Below are 18,758 nucleotides of genomic sequence, written 5' to 3' on the forward strand. Positions count from 1 at the left end.
TTCATAATTCCGCACTTTTCTGGTCGGCTTCCGGATCCCTACTACTTGCCTGTTGCCTCAGTCCCAGGTCGTACCACCTTTCTGTCAGGGGCCCTCAACTCCTCTGTCAAACTGTTTGACACTTGGCGGTCGCACAGTGGACGCGATCCACCACAACAGCATGTGATGACTATGTGTATAGATTTATACGATCTAGACGGGGCATTTCCTCCCTGTTCTTGTTTTCTTTGCCCTATCCCGGGTATGCTCGGTTGCGTCGAAATTATTACATATTGTAATAAAAAAAGAGAAAATCACTGTGCCGTGTAAAGTGTCAGCATTGGCACTGTGATAGTTGCCTTACTCACTTGCTGTCATAGAAACGCACAACACAATGTTTGGGATGATCACAATGATCAACTGCGTCTGTTTATTCATAGTTAAACGTATTTACGGCTTTTAGCCCGCGACTGCCTAATCCGGACTATCCAATTCTGACTGTCTTTCTGTGTCTGACTTCTGTTCGTGACTGACTGACTGATTGACTTCTGACTACTGGCTTACTTTTCATGACTGAACTATCTTTTATAACTGACGGCTAGAACGGTCGTTGAAAGTTTTGGGGACAAACAGTGAGAATAATTTGGATGGAATGTTCCATCAACTAACATTCCTGTGGTTAATGGGTGTGTAGATTTTTGTTGGTGGAAAATTCCTCTTGTATGTTGATCTACCTGTTTCCTTAATTTTGATTAGTTGTAGGCAATGGCGCATGTTTGGTTTAATATTTCAGTCCGGACCATTATGTTCATGTGCATTGTTTGGTTGGTTTTGTTGAATTTTACATGATGTCTTTTTTATGCGTCTATGGCGCATTCCTGAATTTTGGTGCTCGTGGGACCTACATGTGATCAGTTCGGGTTTGTTTTGTTCTTAACTCAGAGTTACCTAGATCGTGTTCTAATTAATCTGTTGTGCTAATATGCATGCTTGGATTGAATGTTCTAATAAGTTGTGTTTAGATTTCATGCAGTTTGCACATGCATTAAAATCAGTTTGCAAAAGGCTATGCCACAATATTTTGGGATGTACAAGTATCTCCTAATTGTGAACGGTTTAAAGATCTTCTACAGTAGACCAACACAACAAGCTAGTTTTACTTATCAGGCGCTACAACCGCTTTGCGGTCTTGGCCTGCCGCAGCAGATTCCGGAACCGCTCACGGTCCCGCGCCGTCGTCCGCCAATCCGTTATCCCGGCCTTAATGGTGGATGATTCAACGCCATCCTCCCACCTCAATACGGGCCTTCTCTGGCCGTGTGGACGGCCTAGAAGGACTTTCTGAGCTGGGTCGTCCGGTGCCATGCCTATAACATGACCAACCCATCGGAGCCTGGCGAGCCTAATTCGCTACACGACGATGAGGTCGTCAAACAGTTCGACCGGCCCGTCGTTGTACCGTCTCCTCCATTGTCCTTCCACATATACGGGGCCAACGATCCTTCTGAGCATCTTCCTCTCGAACGCGGCAAATAGGGCTTCGTCTGTTTTGTACAGGGTCCATGCCTCAGAGGCGTATGTGAGCACTGGGACTATAAAGGTACGATACAGTCTCAGCTTCGACCGTCGCGACAGATTTTTTGAGGTGAAATGTTTCCTCAGGCTGTAGAATGACCGGTTGGCCGCCAGAATTCTAGCGCGCAACTCCATCTCTTTGCTGTTTTCGTTGCTGACTTTTGACCCGAGGTAGGTGAAGTTTGGACGACTTCAAATTTGCATTTAAAGCAGATTTAGCAGCTGATAAGTAAGTATTAAATTAAGATATTTAATTGTTTTTTTTTTCGTCGAATCGTTTACCCAACCAATTTTAGTTATCTTGTTGGTTTTTGGTCTGAGACGTGCTACCACTGATCAGCTTCTTGAATAATTTCCAATACAATGATAAAGCGTTTAATAATTCATACTAGAAACGGTTGTTTTTATATGCAAAAGAATAGAGATACAATGAAACTGATAACAATAAAAATTGTGCTTTAAATCTGCTTATGATAACGATGTAACGATTGGTGCCACAACCGTATTCCATTGCATCGGTTTTTTATTAACTATAACTGTAACTTAAAAGCTAAATTAAATATCAAACTTACTAATTTAATTCTTAAACTATCACTTTTCAGTAGTACGATTTTTGGTCGTTGGAGTGCAGTGACTTCAGCTTTAATGAGGGAAATAAAAAAATGGTTGGAAGTAGAGGATATATAAAGTGGATAATGTTTGGAATTGGAAATCAGAAAGCCGCTAGTGATTGATAAAAACTGGAACAAATAAAAGGCTAAGGTTGTGCGAAGGGACATGGAATGGGACTAAGGATAAGAGATCAGAAGCGTCGATGTTACCTAAAAAAAAAAGGTTAACAACAAATATTGCTTGAGCCCTAGTACGCCTGATGTGTAGCGTTTTTAGACCCAAGACTTGGCAACGATCGGCAAAGGACAGACGGAAGAGGAGCTCTCGAGCGATCCCACAGACATCTCATCGCAATTATCATCTGGCTCTCCCTCCCTATCGTGTTCGCTGTCGCCTTCTTGGGCTTGAGCCCTTGGAAGAAAGACATTTCCATATCCTTGCTAGCTTCATTGCAGGGCTCCTGGTAAGTGAACTAGATGTCCCGTCTCTCCTATCCGCCATCCCCCTTTACGCCTCTTCTCGTCGCCTTCGCGGTAGACCTCTCTATACATCCCATCCCACCACACTCTCTACGCCTCGAACGACCCCTTTATCAGGGCTCTATCGGCCTTCAACAACACCTACCATCTGTTCGACTACAATGTATCTCTGTCTCGCTTTCGTGTTCGTTTGCGTGACTCTTCCTTCCTTTCTTCACAATCCTTCCTAGCACACTCTACCTCCTCTTCCCATTAGCTACTTAAGATTTTTTTTTGTTTAGCCATTGTTGGCGGACAATTGAATACAATCAAAAAATATTCTTCAATTCTCGTATTCCATGAAGATGATACAGGACTCCAAACCGCACAACACACACACACGTTTCCCAACCTAGAACGCACAAGACTAAAATATAAGCATTTAACACAATTCAAGAAAAATCTACCGGGGCGACCCAGTGGTGCAGGCGACATCGACGCCGGTCTTCAAACGGCAGGACCGGGTTTCGAATCCCACCGTTCCCCCGTAGTGACTAACCATCCAACTACGTGGTATCGGCAACTCTACTAAACCATTAGATGGCCGACGTGACCTTACGGCCGTTAAGCCAAGAAGAAGATTACTAACATTATTGAAATCTTCATAAATTCTACAAATGTTTTTCATTGTAGATCTGCATAACGCCTCCATATGGACATTAAAAGACAAATTGTTGTCCATGGTCACACCAACGTCACGGAAAGTACAAACACGATTAATACAATGATTTATGTAGTAATGGAAAAGCAAGAGGAGAAAGAATCTAGAAGATTGTGTAGAACCATGCAATAGAGTTAGAGATAGTTGCGGTTTAGTGCAGGTAACAACGGTTTCGAGTGCAAAGGGTTCAAAAATAAAACCATTGCAATTAAGTGGAACTCGACATAAAAGAACATGATTTAAAATTTCACTATCTTCATGTCATTGGCAGCTGAATTCGCTTATTAATAAATTTTTCGCTGTTACTATCTGCAATTTATACAATGATTAAGCGGACAACACGTACTTCTCAAGCCCTTTCGCCGCAGAACAATCACTGTGCAAGCACTTTATATTTAATTCCATTTCCACTCCATGTGAAACTCTCGTTATGGGACTCTCTTATTTCAATATTCTTGAATTCCAGTGCAAATACATGCTTCTGAGTATGCAGTATTAGTAAATCTGAAGAAGCATCTTAGTCGTCTCCACTTTTGCTTCCTCAATAAATAGTAATTTCACTACTGCACAACAGACTACATCCTCCATTAACATACATTTGAAAAAGATTCAACGATTAAAGGTTTATTTTTTGGTCCATCAAGAGGCATTTGTAGCATTAAATTTTGGCGACTGCATTTATTTTAAACCAGTTTTTTTTAGTTTCCAAAAGATATCACGAGTATTATAAGCATATGAAGCATTCATGAACCAAATGTGATTTTAATTACTGCTTATAATTATCCGAGCTACTATACGTACGAAACGGTTTAAAGACCACAACTACAGTTTACAGTTTACATTTGACTTTTGGTAACAGTAACATGTCACACAAATTTCGGTTTGATTGATATATAGAATCAGTATACATTTTTTTTTTCTTTTATTTATAGAGGCTTTGAGTCTCTGAGAATACACTAACTTCTCTAGAATCTGTATAGGAAGTACGTGCCTACATTCTTGCATCATTTAATAATTATCAAATGGTTCCACCCAGCAGAAGTTTACATAATATTCTAAAAGTTTCTAATTCGTGCAATAATTTCGCTGGTTGAGAACCACCCCGTCTTACGCACGGAATGCTTGGTTTTCCGTTCGCTGACCAACTGCGTAAGTTGCATGGTATTGACCTGATCGATCGAGCCGTCACCAATAAATTACTATACTTACGATAAGATTGTTATCGAAGAACTTGAGTGGGTGGGTGAATACTGAAGCTTATCCGCGAGCCTTCCCCAATGCGTTTCTTTTATCAGGGAATCTTAATCCGCACATATCAACCAGTCCGTTTGTACCTGTATGCCAAGATAAGATCGGTGTCTTGATCGGGTTCTCCCTTGCCTTGGACCGTATTTCTGACGACAGTGCCACAAACAATAGCTCAGCACAGTGCACACTAGGGGGTTTCTTTTGATTGTTTTAACCTGTTTTACTCCTGTTTTTTTTTTTTTCCACACGGTGTTACCGATCTTGTTCTGTTACTGACCAATGCGGTATGTGAAAGTGATACCCTTGTTGCGTTGGTTTGACGGTTTGTAATAAGAAAGCATGTAGTGAAAACACGTATGCTTTTGTAATTTCGTGTACGGTACTGTCATCTCTTAGTGAAGAACTAGAGACGCGACTCCAAATAACGGTCACAGGAAAAGATCTTTCAATGTCCAATATTCACAAAAAGTGCATTTTCAGTAGTTGCTAACAAAAGTATAATCTTAAGCCAGTGATGAAGCGATCAAAGCCGTAGCAAAGAGTACCGATTGAGATACTATCTCAGCTATTGGCGCTACTGTTATGCATTATGTATTGTACAACGGTCTAATCGATCTATCGATCTTTGCTCAGCCGAGCGTAATAAACAATCTGTACCCTGTGCCGATAGCAAACAACCTCTAAACCCTAGCAAGAGAGAAATAAAGCTAAAATAAACCGTATACAATCCACATTATCTCATTCGATTCTCGGTATCTTGCATGGAGATATACTACGTGAATGGGTAACAAACACACAAAAAGGGGGCCAACTTTATGGGATGTTGGATTACATTCGAAAAAAAAAAATATTTCGCGAAGTTCGATGGGGGGTGAAGACACACTGATAAATGTAATCGCTATTACAGCACCATAAGTTATATACTACGCACAATCGTACAAACAACGAGCACACCAACCGATACCCTAATCTGGCAGTTTATCTTTATAGTACCCAGTACGAGCAACACAAAGGAGTAAATTGGAAAAGAAACAAAGCGCCTAAAAACAAAAGGGAAAATCAGAATCGCTTCCGATAAAGGCATCCCTGTGGCGTATGTTGTAATCTAGCTCGCTCCTTGCTGGGCAGCGCGATCTTGGAATTAGTAGTGTCAAAAGGTTTTGCAGAACAGTCCTTCGAAGCACAGTGCCACGTACGGGTGACCAACGTGAGCTCCCGTGCCCTGTCAGGCCCTTTTTTTCTGTCGGGAAATCTGCTTGTTTTTTTCCTTGAGGACAGACTACAAACATGTGCTGCTGTTCGAAACGTTATTCCAACACCGCCAAAAAGCTGTGGGCGTTTGGTGGTGTGGTAGCCATTTTCGTGGCGGCTGCCTTTTTCGGTTTTGGTCTGCCGGCCATCATCGATGCCGTGGCACTGACGGAATTCCGCATCAAGGAGGGTGCCCGTGTGTACGAGAACTTCTTCGATGGTGAGGTACCGATCTTTTTCGACATCTATCTCTTCAATTGGACCAATCCGGAAGATATCCGTGACCCGAACGTGCGGCCAAACTTTGTGCAGATGGGACCGTACGTTTTCTCCGAGCGGCATGAGCGTGGTATGGTATCGTTCAACGCGAACGATACGATCACCTTCAACCAGAAACGTATCTGGCACTACATTCCCGAACAATCGAACGGCGATTACTTCAACGATCGTGTAACAACGCTCAATCCAATCCTGGCAGTAAGATACGCAGCTTAGGACACACAGTGTGTGGTGTAGTTTTCATATGCTGATGCATATTTTCTATCCTTTCCCTCAGACCGTCGGTAAAACGCTTGAAGGTGACCCTTTACTGCCCCTACTCGACGGTATCATTATGGCAAACAATCTTGCCGGCTTCCTTTACGAAGATGTGCCAGTGCGTGAGATGCTGTTTGATGGACATCCCGATGAGCTGCTTACGACGCTGCGAGATTTGCTTGGCGTATTACCGCCAGGCACAGTGCCAGACATCAACCTGCCACCTTGGGAAGGTTTCGGGTGGTTCGTGGAGCGCAACGAAAGTCTTACCTATGACGGTACCTTCCAAATGGGCACGGGCACTGATAATCACATCAACACGGGCGTAATGCGCCAGTGGAACAATGCTCCCCAGGTGCCAAACTATCGTGGCTTCTGCGGGCAGGTTCGTGGATCGGCGGGAGAGGTATGGCCACCGATGGGACGTAGTTTGAACAGCTTTCCGCCACTGAATCTCTTCCTGCCGGATCTGTGCAGTGCGATCACACTGCGGCACGAGCGTGAGTTTACGGTGCACGGGCTGGACGGAGAGCTGTGGGTGGGCGATGCACGAAACTTTGACAACGGACACACGATTCCCGAAACGGAATGCCAGTGTACGGCACCGGTCGACCAGTGCCCATTCTATCGGCCCGGTGTGCTCGATGTCTCGGAATGCAAGTTCGGTGCCCCGCTCGTTGTGAGCTATCCACACTTCTATCTCGCACATCCTAGCTACCGTACTGCCGTTACGGGCATGAATCCGGACCGTGCCAAGCACGAATTCCGTTTTGCATTGCATCCCTTCTCAGGAATACCCATGACCGCGAATGGTCGTATTCAGTACAACATGCATCTCAGAGATAATGGTATGGTGTAAGTATTGAACCGGCTGACATTATTTTTTCACCGTAAGAAAACGTATCTTCATCCACGTTTGATCATCTTCCATCTGCAGCTTGTTCCAAGGCGTACCAGACATAATTATTCCTGCGTTCTGGATCGAGCAACGCATGGTACTAACGGAAGACATTGCTGACGATCTTAAGGTAAGTTGGCGGTCTCCAGGAATTAATCTTCGAGAGCAAATCATACTCAAAGACAAACTCTCTAATGGCATCATTTCAGCTTATCGAAAACCTTCGATGGGGCTTTATCTATACGGCATTTGCCCTATGTGGTGTCGGTGCGTTACTTTTCGCGCTGTCCCTTTATGCTGCTTTCTTCGTGTGGAAGGACTAACGTTAAACACTAACTACTGTCGATACGACAAAAACCTGATAAAGTGATTCACTAATTAATTGTTTAAAAAATATTGTAAGGAATTATCACTAATAAAAAAAACTGAGCACTGCTCACATTGGGATATGTATACGGTCTAGCATTCGATCGACTCGAGCGATTCCCTCGCTGTGCTGGAGTATTTATGGAGTTTTACTTATTCGAGTTCATTTGTGAGTCGATTTTGTGAAGTGAACCTATTTTTGTGTTTGACTTCTGATTCCTACTTAACAAATTGCGTTCTACTGAATAGCACTTTATCCTTCGTCTGGCTATCTTAATACGATCAGGCAAATGTTTCATTTTCGATAAACCGAACAAATATGCGTCTATTTTAAAATATGTGATAAGTTATCAGTGATAAAACGATATCGTTTATTGTTCGTCTTTGTAGTCTTTGTGTAAATCCTCCATATCGCCGATATCTGTATCTCATCTTGCAACCGTAATAAACAGAACGTACCTTTATCAATCAGGGGCTATATCAATGAACATCGACACATTGCTGCTTATAAGTCCAGTCCAGAGTGAAGTGCTTTAAGACAATTCCAGGGCTCCAATCTTGACGGGGATGCATGTTTCTTAGCGTATCATCAGCTCGTAATAAAAAAAAACTTTATTCAACCTTTGTGGCCCCTGGTCGAGGACAACTTATCTAAGGAGAGGAGAAAGGAGAGGATCCTTTTGAGCGAGACTCCTGACCTTCTTACAAACCACACTCAAGGTCCCCAACTCTGTAACCGCAAAGCTTCTAGTAGCTTCCAATCAATTTAGGGCCGAAAATGACAATGACAAACAGGGGAGGTTTAGAAAATCTTAGAAGAAAGATAATTCGTAACTGATCATTCGAAAGATCATATGAATTAAGAAATTAAGCTACAAAGCTTTATAATTTATGTGCATGTTATTGAGCACATGCTATTCAGCAACATTAAGCAACATTCAAAATTTTAATTTGCTGGCGTGTTTGACACCTCTGCTCTGACAACAGCAACCTTTTGACAGGCGTCAACTTTCACTTCATCGCAAACCTCGCTTTGTTTTCGTTCGTACGGCGCAAGTGTTCGAAGCGGATTCTGGTCGTGGCGGGTGTAACAAAAAGGTAATTTTGTGTTTGTAAAATGGTGCGGTTTAAGTGGCGTTTTGAAGCATTTTTACAAACGAAAGTCTTTCTAAAATTGTTGTGAAAACTACATCATCTAACATCAATTCGTTGCATATGCTTGCAATGAAAAGTGTAAGCATGACTAAGTGAATTCTGGGGTATTAATCACATTATTCTTCCTTATAATTCCAAACAATTTAACGTACTTATTCCCATATGGGTGAATATATTACAATTTTATTATGTCGATCGAAGTGAAGTGACCATAAATGATCATCGAGATCGGTGCAGCGGTGTGGCGTCAGGGAAATAAACAATGAGAGTGCACCGCCTTAGGTCAAGGAAAATAATTGACGCGCAAAAACAAACATTGTTTATCAGTAAAATTCATCTCTGTACTTGTGTGATTATCAGTTGCAGCCAGTAAATATTGGAAGTATAATCCACACGGTGCACAGATGTTGAGCCAAGGCTCGACATAACAATTGGCCATGGCTGCATCGCAAGAGTGTAGTGCAGGCAGAAGTCATTGGTGCGACGCGATCTCAAAATTGCATCACGTTGGCCGCACGTAATAGCAGACCCCCAGCTCAATTTCACTCTCCACAGACTGCATACGCTTCGGCAAGGTCGTCCGTAATGATATAACGGCCTCTCACCTGTGCTACACACTATAGCGCACTCAGACGATGTGGCCGGTAGGAGTGGATTACGATGAGTCATCTGTTTAGCAGCAAAATGTAGCTTTTGTTTAGAAGCCTTCATTGGTTTACACAAGGCTGTAAACGAATTCAATGTTTAATTCAATTATCAGCGCAAGAACATGCCACAAAGTGCACTGGACATAAATCCAGTTTGTGAAACATATTTTAAAACAACATCGGCATAGACTCGCTGAGGCGATATAATCACTTCCTATTATGCATCGTTAGGGTTGTAGCAAAGGGGTTTGTTGTGTGATGAATGAATGAGAGTTTATCATGTACAACAGAGAATGCACTCACATATGAGTAGCATTGGCTGAAACATTATGTGATAAATATGTGGGCTAGCGATAAGGATAAAGTCGAGGAATTGAACAAAAGAATTTTAGTTTCTTTTCAGTATTGCTTCTGATGGTTGCATGTGTAATAGTTTTCCTTGGTATCCCTCAATAATATTGTTACGATCTTCTCTTCACATTCAAGCGTTCAATGACCAGCCGGATGAGTTGATAATATAGTGCAACGAATATACTGCCGTATCCGGAGCGGCCACAACTCTACCAAAGCAGCTGTTTACTAACATTATCTTACCAAAGCAAACCTATCCACCAAACCGATTTGCTATACAACAATGTGTTCATCATGTACCGACTTCCAGAAAAAGTTTATATCGCTCGGTTGCTCAGCGTTCCTTATACTTCTTGCCGTTGCGCTGGGCGTACTGTGGCCATCGATGTCAGACCAGATTCTTCATAATGTAAGCTACCTGCAGGTTAATACATTACATGCGATCGTTTCAATAACGGAATTCCCATACCTTTACTCGATAGAAACTTGTAATCAAAAATGGATCGTCGAACTATGATAATTGGATCAGAACACCGATACCAATGTATCTGGAAGTGTACTTCTTTAACTGGACCAATCCAGATGAGCTCAAGACGAATGCAAGTGCGATACCGCACTTTGTAGAAATGGGACCTTACACGTTTTCCGAGGTCCACGAGCGTGTCAATCTTGTGTGGAACGACAACAACACGGTAACGTATGAGCAACGCCGCACCTGGCACTTCGTACCGCAACTTTCCAAAGGAACGCTAGACGATGAAGTTACAAACTTGAATGTTATCACGTTGGTAAGCAAGGGATGGAATAAGTGAGGCCATTTTAAGCTCCGACCAAACATCCAATTTTTACAAAACTTATTATTTCCTTTTTCCAGAATGCAGCCCATTTCTTGCGCAATACTAATGCGATACTAAAACCTGCTATCGATTTTTTGCTCAAAACGGATGGTTCCTTGCTGTGGAAAAACAAACCTGTACGGGAGCTGCTATTTGAGGGTGTTAAGGATCCGCTTTTGGATTTGCTAAAGACACTGAACACTACGGAACTTAACATACCTTTCGACAAATTTGGTTGGTTTGTCGGGCGGAATCTAAGCGACACTTTCGATGGAACATTTACAATGAAAACGGGTGCAGACGGTTTGGACGAGATGGGTTTTCTGACACAGTGGAACGGCGCACCAAGCACCGGCATGTATCGGGGTAAGTGTGGTGAGGTGTACGGTACATCCGGCGAACTGTGGCCCGCCACAAACTCAACACAGCCAAACATCACACTCTTCCCGTCGGACATTTGCCGTTCAATAACGCTGCAGGCGGCGGAGCAGGTATCGCTTTACAACATCCAGGGCATGAAGTATGTAGGTGATGAACGGGTTTTCGATAATGGTGTCAAGTTTCCGGAGACAAGCTGCTGGTGTAATGCTGATCCATCCCACTGTCCCGATTTAAAGCCCGGCGTTTTTAATGCCTCGGCCTGCAAGTACGGTTCCCCAACGTTCGTTTCGTTTCCACACTTTTATCTAGCGGATGAAAGCTACCAAGCTGCCGTCAGTGGACTGCGACCGAATCGTACGGAGCACGAGTTTTATATGGCGATCGAGCCGACCACGGGTATACCGTTGGATGTGCGTGCCCAACTGCAGATCAACGAACACTTACAACCGATAAGTGGGTACAGGTATGTGGAGCGTTTCCATTCGATCTCGGGCGTCCCATGTTCACCAAATATCTGATATATGTTTTTATTTTCGCCAATGACAGTTTCTACAAGCATGTACCGGATGTAATGATACCGATGTTATGGTTCCGCCAGCGTGCTACCCTTACACAAGTGCTGGCCGAACAAGCTAAGGTACCGTTTTACAGTGTATAGTACGGTGAAAACATGTGCTTTTTCTAACCCGTATCGTACGATTATATTTCAGCTGGCGCTCGCTTTACCATCGCTTGGGATCTACGTGGCTGTATTCTTTGGTTCCATCGGTACTATCATGACAGCTGTGTTCGTATTCTGTAGCATTAAAAAGTGGTCACAAAACACGGACCAGCAGGTTCCATACGAAGAGTTGGAAAGCTAAAAAAGAGAGGCTTTTGAGCTAAACCATACACCAACATCGTTAATAATCGATCAATATAATATCCTGCAAAGTGCCTTAGCGTAAGAGGGCGGAAGAAACGAGCATTCGCAAACAACAAGAGCAACGGATCGATAGTTTTTTACGCGTATAGTCATGCGTATTATCATTTTTCCCTATTGTGCGGTTTAACAATCCTTTTATCTTAAAAAAATGAGTTAACATTTTTCCTACTGGTTTTCTTGCCTTCCTCTGTGTGTATGCAGTGCTTAAAATATTCAAGTGCCAAAACAACGTCAAGTACATGAGGACGTTCCAGGTGTTAGAGATTATTTGTTTCGCATTCCGTCTGAGTTTTTTGCTTGTACACTAACTTTAGGTTAAACTCTGCACATACTAGTGACTTTAAAATCATACCAAAATTGCTCAATCATAATTATACACAGTAGAGCACTTTTTGTTACCGTTATTGAATTCTTTGTTAAGTAAAATTGACTGAGTGTAAGGAGAAACAAGATAAGGAACGAATTTCTTTAGGAAGGAAGTGTGATGAATTGAAAATACTGTTAGTAAACGTGCTAATCCAAGGAGAAATGGTGTTTTACAGCAATATTTTTAAGAGATATTTTTTTACTTGGTGAGTGTATGTTACTTTTCCTGTACATTGGAAGCAAATAAACTTCAAACCGTGTTTATTAACTTATGTTGTGTCGCAATTGAGTAAATTAGTATCAAACTTCGTATCGTCACACTGGGAGTGACTCTTGAGTGACTAGAACCACTCTCCGATTAGTGCTATGAGAACTCTGCTGGTGAAGGTCTTATAAGGTCTGCTTTATTGAACTTAATTTATCGGTTAAAATATAAATTGCTTACTTGACAATACGGCACTGGACCGTAATAATCAATTATAAAAATAAATAAATTGCTTACTCGATAATTGATCTTGCGACGATCGATCATAATTTAACCTAGTTATTGCTACATAGTCCTTGTCTTCCGATCGTACGTATTTGCCAACTGTTGCCAATTTTACCGACGCGGCAAAATGTTAGTGGTAAACATGCGGTCAACCAAAAAAGAAATAGTATTCAGGCGAGCGAACGAAAACAGTCAAACTAGGTCAGATATATCCGCCGACTGCGGATCGGTCGGCATTTTCATAGTATAAATTAGCAAGAAAGAATTTGAATAAAGCAGCATTCGAACCAACACCCTTAGATTGTTCATTGAAGTCAGAGGCATCCTCCGGTCTTCAATTTAGCCGAAATTACTTCGTCAAGTCGGAGGCATCCTCCGGTCTTGAAAGGTTGAGTCGGTGGTATCCTCCGGTCTCAATTCGTTGAACAAGACAAGGGCCCGGCTCAGCAACACCAACGACACATTGGAAAGGAGTTAAAGGCCCTACAATTCGTATGTCCAAAATGTGTGTTTATAAAGTTACAGGCTTATAAAAATATAGCATTTGGAATAAGCTTTCGTGAGCTTAGGTCTATAATACAGAAGGAAGAATACTTCCTTCTCCTAATATATTCGAAATTTCTAATTCGTTCATTCTACAAGTGTGAAATTTGGAATAATTTACAAAGGAAAGATTTACAATAACAAATTCGAAAAAAAAAATCATCCACTAATACAGTTTTTCCCGTACGACCCATCATTCTTGTCATGTTTGCTTTCAGTCCAGGGCAACTGTCAGGACCGCATTTTTCCGCTAACGATTCTGTCTTCCTGCAAGGAATGAAGACTGACTATCCAACTACGTGGTGTCAGCAAGTCTACGATCATTCGATGTGTGGAGGTTGACCATTCTTATAAGGGGCTTATAAGAATGGTCCTAAATCCATGACATTGTTGGGTAGACGAGAATACTAGATTGATAACTTCTGCACCGACAGATATTGTGACGCTTTCAATTTTTTGTTGAAGAATGTTCAAAGAACCAACAAGGTTCGTTTCGTTCTTTTCCATCGCGAAAAAAAATTTTTCCATCACTAGCGTTTACCCTGTGAAAAATAATGATACGATCGTAATGACATCGTCTGCTGAAAACGCTGAAACGCTGAGTACAATTGTCGCTGTGACAGTAGTACAACGGAAGTGTTGAAGTAGGCACAGAAAAAGTGCGTCGTAGAAATTCATCACAAATTTTGTACGAAGAAGAGTTCAACGCAGCTACAATCAAATAAATTTATTATATTTTGTGTTTGAAGGCCTCATTGAACTGTAAACCGTAAGAAGTGCTTTGTTGAATAGTTGTGATTGTCGCTACTGTGGTAAAGAAAAAGGAGCAAATTGGTTGCCAAACCCCAAATCATAATGGCGTCCATCATAGAAAGTGAAGAAGAACTGGCGTGTTTGGTATGATGCGTGTGGCATGTTGACGATAAATTTTTGTGTAATATGTACCACGAATGTGCTCTTTCAGAATCGAGAAGTCGACGAGGAAATGGATCAGATCACAAACACTTGCTCCTGGATATTGGCCCAGAACTGTTTAAAGCCTACAATCAATAATGTTGTTGCGCTTGGTAAGTCTTGATGTACTGTAAGCAGCAAACAGTAGAGTAGACAAAACTGACGATATAGACGGCAAAAACAATTTTCCAGGCGATTTGGAGCTTTTGAAGATGTTGGACTCTGAATCTTTCATATTGAAGAGTAACTCGCTTGTAGCAATGGCTTCAGCTTTAGGGAACGGCACTAGCTCCACAAATCTTATCAATATGAGAGAACAAATAGCCAGTAGCGGAAAAGAATTGGAGAATCTGATTGTACAAATGGTAAGTTGTGCATGTCGAACGCAATGTTAGCCGAATAAGAAATTAATTTTATTTACAAATAGCGGTCAGGAACACTCGAAGGTGAGGTGGAAGAATATCGTGAGAAAATACGTGAAATACGGGCAAAAAAGCATTCGATCCTACACGAAATGAACGAAAGACAGCAGAGCGTCAATGCGGAGGAACTAAGCATCGCCGGATTCATCGATTTGCTGAAAGAGATAAATCGAGACATTGAGTAAGTGTACGAAAATGTTATATCATTACTGTCGTAGTCTAGATTGTTTTTTGGTTTTTACAGAACTACTATTCATTGCCATGGACAGGAACTTCAAAAACTGGAAAACATATTTAATGACGTTGCCTTCGGGTCTCCTTTGTTTGGTGATGTATGTGAGTAGTACGTTGCATAGCATTTATGTTACTTCTACTATCTTAACAGTAGTTTCCGCAATTTTAACATGAATGGAATGTACTAACTATCTTATAGGGAGGCTATGTTAGCGCATTGGAAATATAATGTCCTAACTCGAGGAGGCAGTATTTGGTATATGATTTGGCAGTATGTGATTTATTTTTTCGTTTTACGTCTATTACAACTGAAACTCATTAATCGGTCGGAAATCTAGAAAGGGCTTTTTTAGAATCTTTTCAGCATCTTCCTTTGAGAAAGTTTTGGACAAAATCCTTATCTCAGGGACGTTGTCAGTACTGGGATTTTCAAGGCTATGTACAGTTCTTTTGTTTGAGTGCGAGTGAGTTCAGTTTAGAGTGCGGAAATTTTTTCGAACTTCTGTATCTCACCATCTATGCTGTCGTCAGTGCTGAATTTTGAATCCAAATAGATGTGGCCGGATTTCCAATTCAATCCGGACCATTCCCCGGTAGTGAGGATTTCACTATCGAACTACGTAGCATCAATAATTCTTGTTAGCCATGAAGAAAAAGTATTTTTATGACTTCAAATGTGCAATCACCTATCGGGTAGTGCCACCATCATTTTATTTTTCGCCTCGCTAATCTCCAATCCAAGTTTCATTGTCGCCAGCTCGATTTACTGATTTACTGCTATATAAGACACAAGACTAGAGAGTTTTATAGCAGTGTTTGAAGATTCGTTTTTTTTTGTTTTTGCACAACTGTTCCATTTTCTTATTTTTTTTATTTATTTTAAGTATCACGGCTTGCGCCGTATTGTCAACACCGCGTGTGATGGCTATGTGTATAAACCAGATTAACGGGACATTTCCTCCCTATTTCTTTGCCTTATCCCGGGCATGCTCGGTGGTGGGTTGATGTTGAGTGGGTGGTGTGATGTCCTGGTCTATTTTGGTTGTTGTTGGTGGATGTATTAGGTGATCCGATAGTTTTGGTGCGGCTGTTCTATTGATGAGGGTTTGTTTACTTTCAGTTCGGCTATTGTGGTGTGTTGTGGCTATTAGTTTGTTAACCTCTTGATTTGCGGGTCTGGACTGTAACAAAACAAGCAGAGTTATTTGAACAGCACAAACATGGATTCGCCTGCGTGATCTCCAGTGCAGTTCAGCAATAACATTCTAAGCTCGCTGTGGTCAGCGTCCAATATAAGAGTGATCGCCAAGATCCATCCCGCAGCAGTGAAAGCGACGTCACTACTCTCGAGACAACCAACCAAACACCCCGAAACCGACGCCAACGCTGTCATAATCAATGTGTCAAATCTGGACTGAAGTAGAGAACACTGTACTTTGAACAACGCCTGCCTCCCTTTTACGGCAGTGTTGGAATCGCCCTCGAGTGCTGTTGCCCAGTCATCAGATCACCCGTGGCACTACAACAAACACTTAAGACGTAGACAACATTTAACAAAAAGGAATGGTGGAATACGAATAAGGATTTAGAGGATACTACGGATGCGTAATCATAGGAAAAGACCGTTGTCTCTGGCGAATTGGTTAATGATTCTCATGTAGGGGAGGTCCTTGCTAGCCAACACTTCTCTAATTTTTGTACCCGTTCGTCTGCCAATATGCTTGACTACGCTCAACAAGGAAGGTCTTGCGGTTTCAAATTTCACGCAGGACCACAGAAGGTGATCCACATCGTGGAATTCGTCACCGCAGACACATTCTTTTGTCTGAGCCAGAGTTATACCCTGTAGATGGGCATTCAACACAAAATGATTCGACATCAGTCGAGACATCATTCGTAGGAACGCCCGGTCTACAGAGTGCCCATCGAACCAAGGCCGCAGGTACACTTGTGGAGCGACAGGAAAAGTTGCTGTGGAAAACGAAGGAACTCCTGGGCCGAAAATGGTCGGTCGTAAAGACGTGAGAAAGTCGTGAGTCTGTCTTCTCTTTGCCGGGAATTCCACAATGAGAAGAGACCCAAATTAGCGAGATCCTAAACGCATTATCGAACATGGAGCCAAGCAGTACAATGATTTTGATGGTAAGGAAATCCTGACTCTTAGTATCCTTCGCAGATCCCAGTGCTTCAATAGCACTAAGGCTATCAGTGAAAATGAAGTATTGGTCCGAAGGTCTCGCTGCTATCATCAATAGTGCCTACTAGATTGCGGCTAGCTCTGCGGTGTAAACACTACATGGCTGCCTCAATTTGAAAAATGCTTCGGTGGAATCGCTAAAAACACCGAAGTTTATGCCTTCCATCCAGGATGATCCATCAGTTTAGTACTGGCTTTTTTGATCTATATGACCATACTTGTCCATGACAATGCCCGGAACTACCCTCGGGTGAAGATCACTCGATATGGTCTTAATTTCCACGTGCAATGAACAATCTGTTGTTAAAAGGGAACTGTAGTTCTCAGGAAGGGCAGCACAACTAGGATGCACTTGTAGGGCAACAAAATCTTCGTAGATCTTTAAGATTTTTCTCTTAGAACCTGTCTCTAGAAGCGCTTCAAAATTTTCTATTATCAAGGGATTTGATACTGAACAACGGACTAGAAGGCGAAGCGACAGCATTTCAAAACGTAGTCTGAGCAGCATCACTCCGTTCGTCACTTCTAGGAACATGATGTGTATAGATTTTAATGTTCCCTAGTGCGAGTGTAAGACAGCGGTACTGTTGCCTTAGAGTATCAACGTATGCTTCCATATTCCATATTCCAATGGAAGCATATGCTTCCATATTCCAGTACGGACAGTACCGTTATCTTATACAGTCTCAGGACGTCTGATGGATGTGCGCCCCACCAGAATCCTGTGACTGTCCATAGAAAGTTGATTCTTTTACTGCATTTTTGCACCAGATGGGTAAAGTGTGTACTCCAGTTTAGCCTTGAATTAAACCAAACACCAAGGTATCGGAAATTGTCGGTGGTTGATATATTTTCACCATATAGAAAGACATCAATTTCCGGGTGATATAGTCTTTTCTGCCTGTTTTTTTCCCGCGTCGCTAAAAGGAGAAAAGTCTACCATCTCAGTTTTCGTTGCAGAGAACTTGATACCAAGGTTTTCAGACGACTCGACAAGATTGTCCAGAGTGGTTTGTAAAGCCAGTTGTATTTCGTCGGCGTCTCTGCTTGCAAAAGATATGACGCCGTCGTCTGCCAATTGTCTAAGACTGCAGTTTGGCGCTTGACAAGAGTCTATCTCATTTACATAAAAGTTATACAACAGGGTGCTCAAGCAGGACCCTTGTGCTAGTCCTTGGAAACTGTTCCATTTCAAAGGCACGTGACCATTGTTGAAGTTCATTCTTTTTCCGACAAAAGGTTGAATAAGAAGTTATTCAACCTTTGACCCAGACTCGCATTTTCTGTGAATTGAACATTGATGTGATCAATGTCGTGGTATGCGTTGCTATAGTTAAAACCTTGGAGTCGGCGCTGCCTATTCGCTGAAGATGTGCATTCATCGCATAATGGTTCAACAGAAGTCTCGATATCATGCGAATTATCGCACGATCTACCGAGAGCCCGTGGAGCAAGCGACGCAGGGAAACCTGTGGCGAGATGGAATGCAGGAACCTCCCGAGTTCGTCCTCATCACTCATGCTCTCGTTTGGCCAAGGAATATGCTTTTTCATTGCCGGGATTCCCGCAATGAGCAGGCAGCCATATAAGCGATGTCCAAAATGCTTTATTA

General features: G+C 42.2%; 4 protein-coding genes across 4 annotated transcripts in view; 3 read left to right on the forward strand and 1 right to left on the reverse strand.

Annotated features, from left to right (window-relative positions):
• The window catches only part of LOC126564714 (cytochrome b5-related protein-like), a 253,063-nt gene that overhangs the window by 33,380 nt on the left and 200,925 nt on the right, over positions 1-18,758 (reverse strand). The gene's annotated exons all lie outside the window — the stretch shown is intronic.
• The window catches only part of LOC126564519 (BUB3-interacting and GLEBS motif-containing protein ZNF207), a 157,221-nt gene that overhangs the window by 24,772 nt on the left and 113,691 nt on the right, over positions 1-18,758 (forward strand). The gene's annotated exons all lie outside the window — the stretch shown is intronic.
• On the forward strand, positions 5,860-11,878 carry LOC126560648 (uncharacterized). Its single transcript, XM_050216606.1, has 9 exons — positions 5,860-6,321; positions 6,401-7,236; positions 7,319-7,409; positions 7,489-7,600; positions 10,047-10,207; positions 10,281-10,586; positions 10,673-11,478; positions 11,562-11,652; positions 11,726-11,878. Exons 1-9 carry the CDS (start codon positions 5,881-5,883, stop codon positions 11,876-11,878), a joined length of 2,997 nt encoding a protein of 998 aa, XP_050072563.1. The 5' UTR covers positions 5,860-5,880.
• LOC126565504 (uncharacterized) lies at positions 14,195-15,059 on the forward strand. The gene is made up of 5 exons (XM_050222687.1): positions 14,195-14,236; positions 14,304-14,406; positions 14,486-14,658; positions 14,721-14,896; positions 14,960-15,059. The coding sequence occupies exons 1-5, from the start codon at positions 14,195-14,197 to the stop codon at positions 15,057-15,059; spliced, it is 594 nt and encodes a 197-aa protein (XP_050078644.1).

The sequence above is a fragment of the Anopheles maculipalpis genome, chromosome 3RL (assembly GCF_943734695.1).
Source record: "Anopheles maculipalpis chromosome 3RL, idAnoMacuDA_375_x, whole genome shotgun sequence".
NCBI lineage: Eukaryota > Metazoa > Arthropoda > Insecta > Diptera > Culicidae > Anopheles > Anopheles maculipalpis.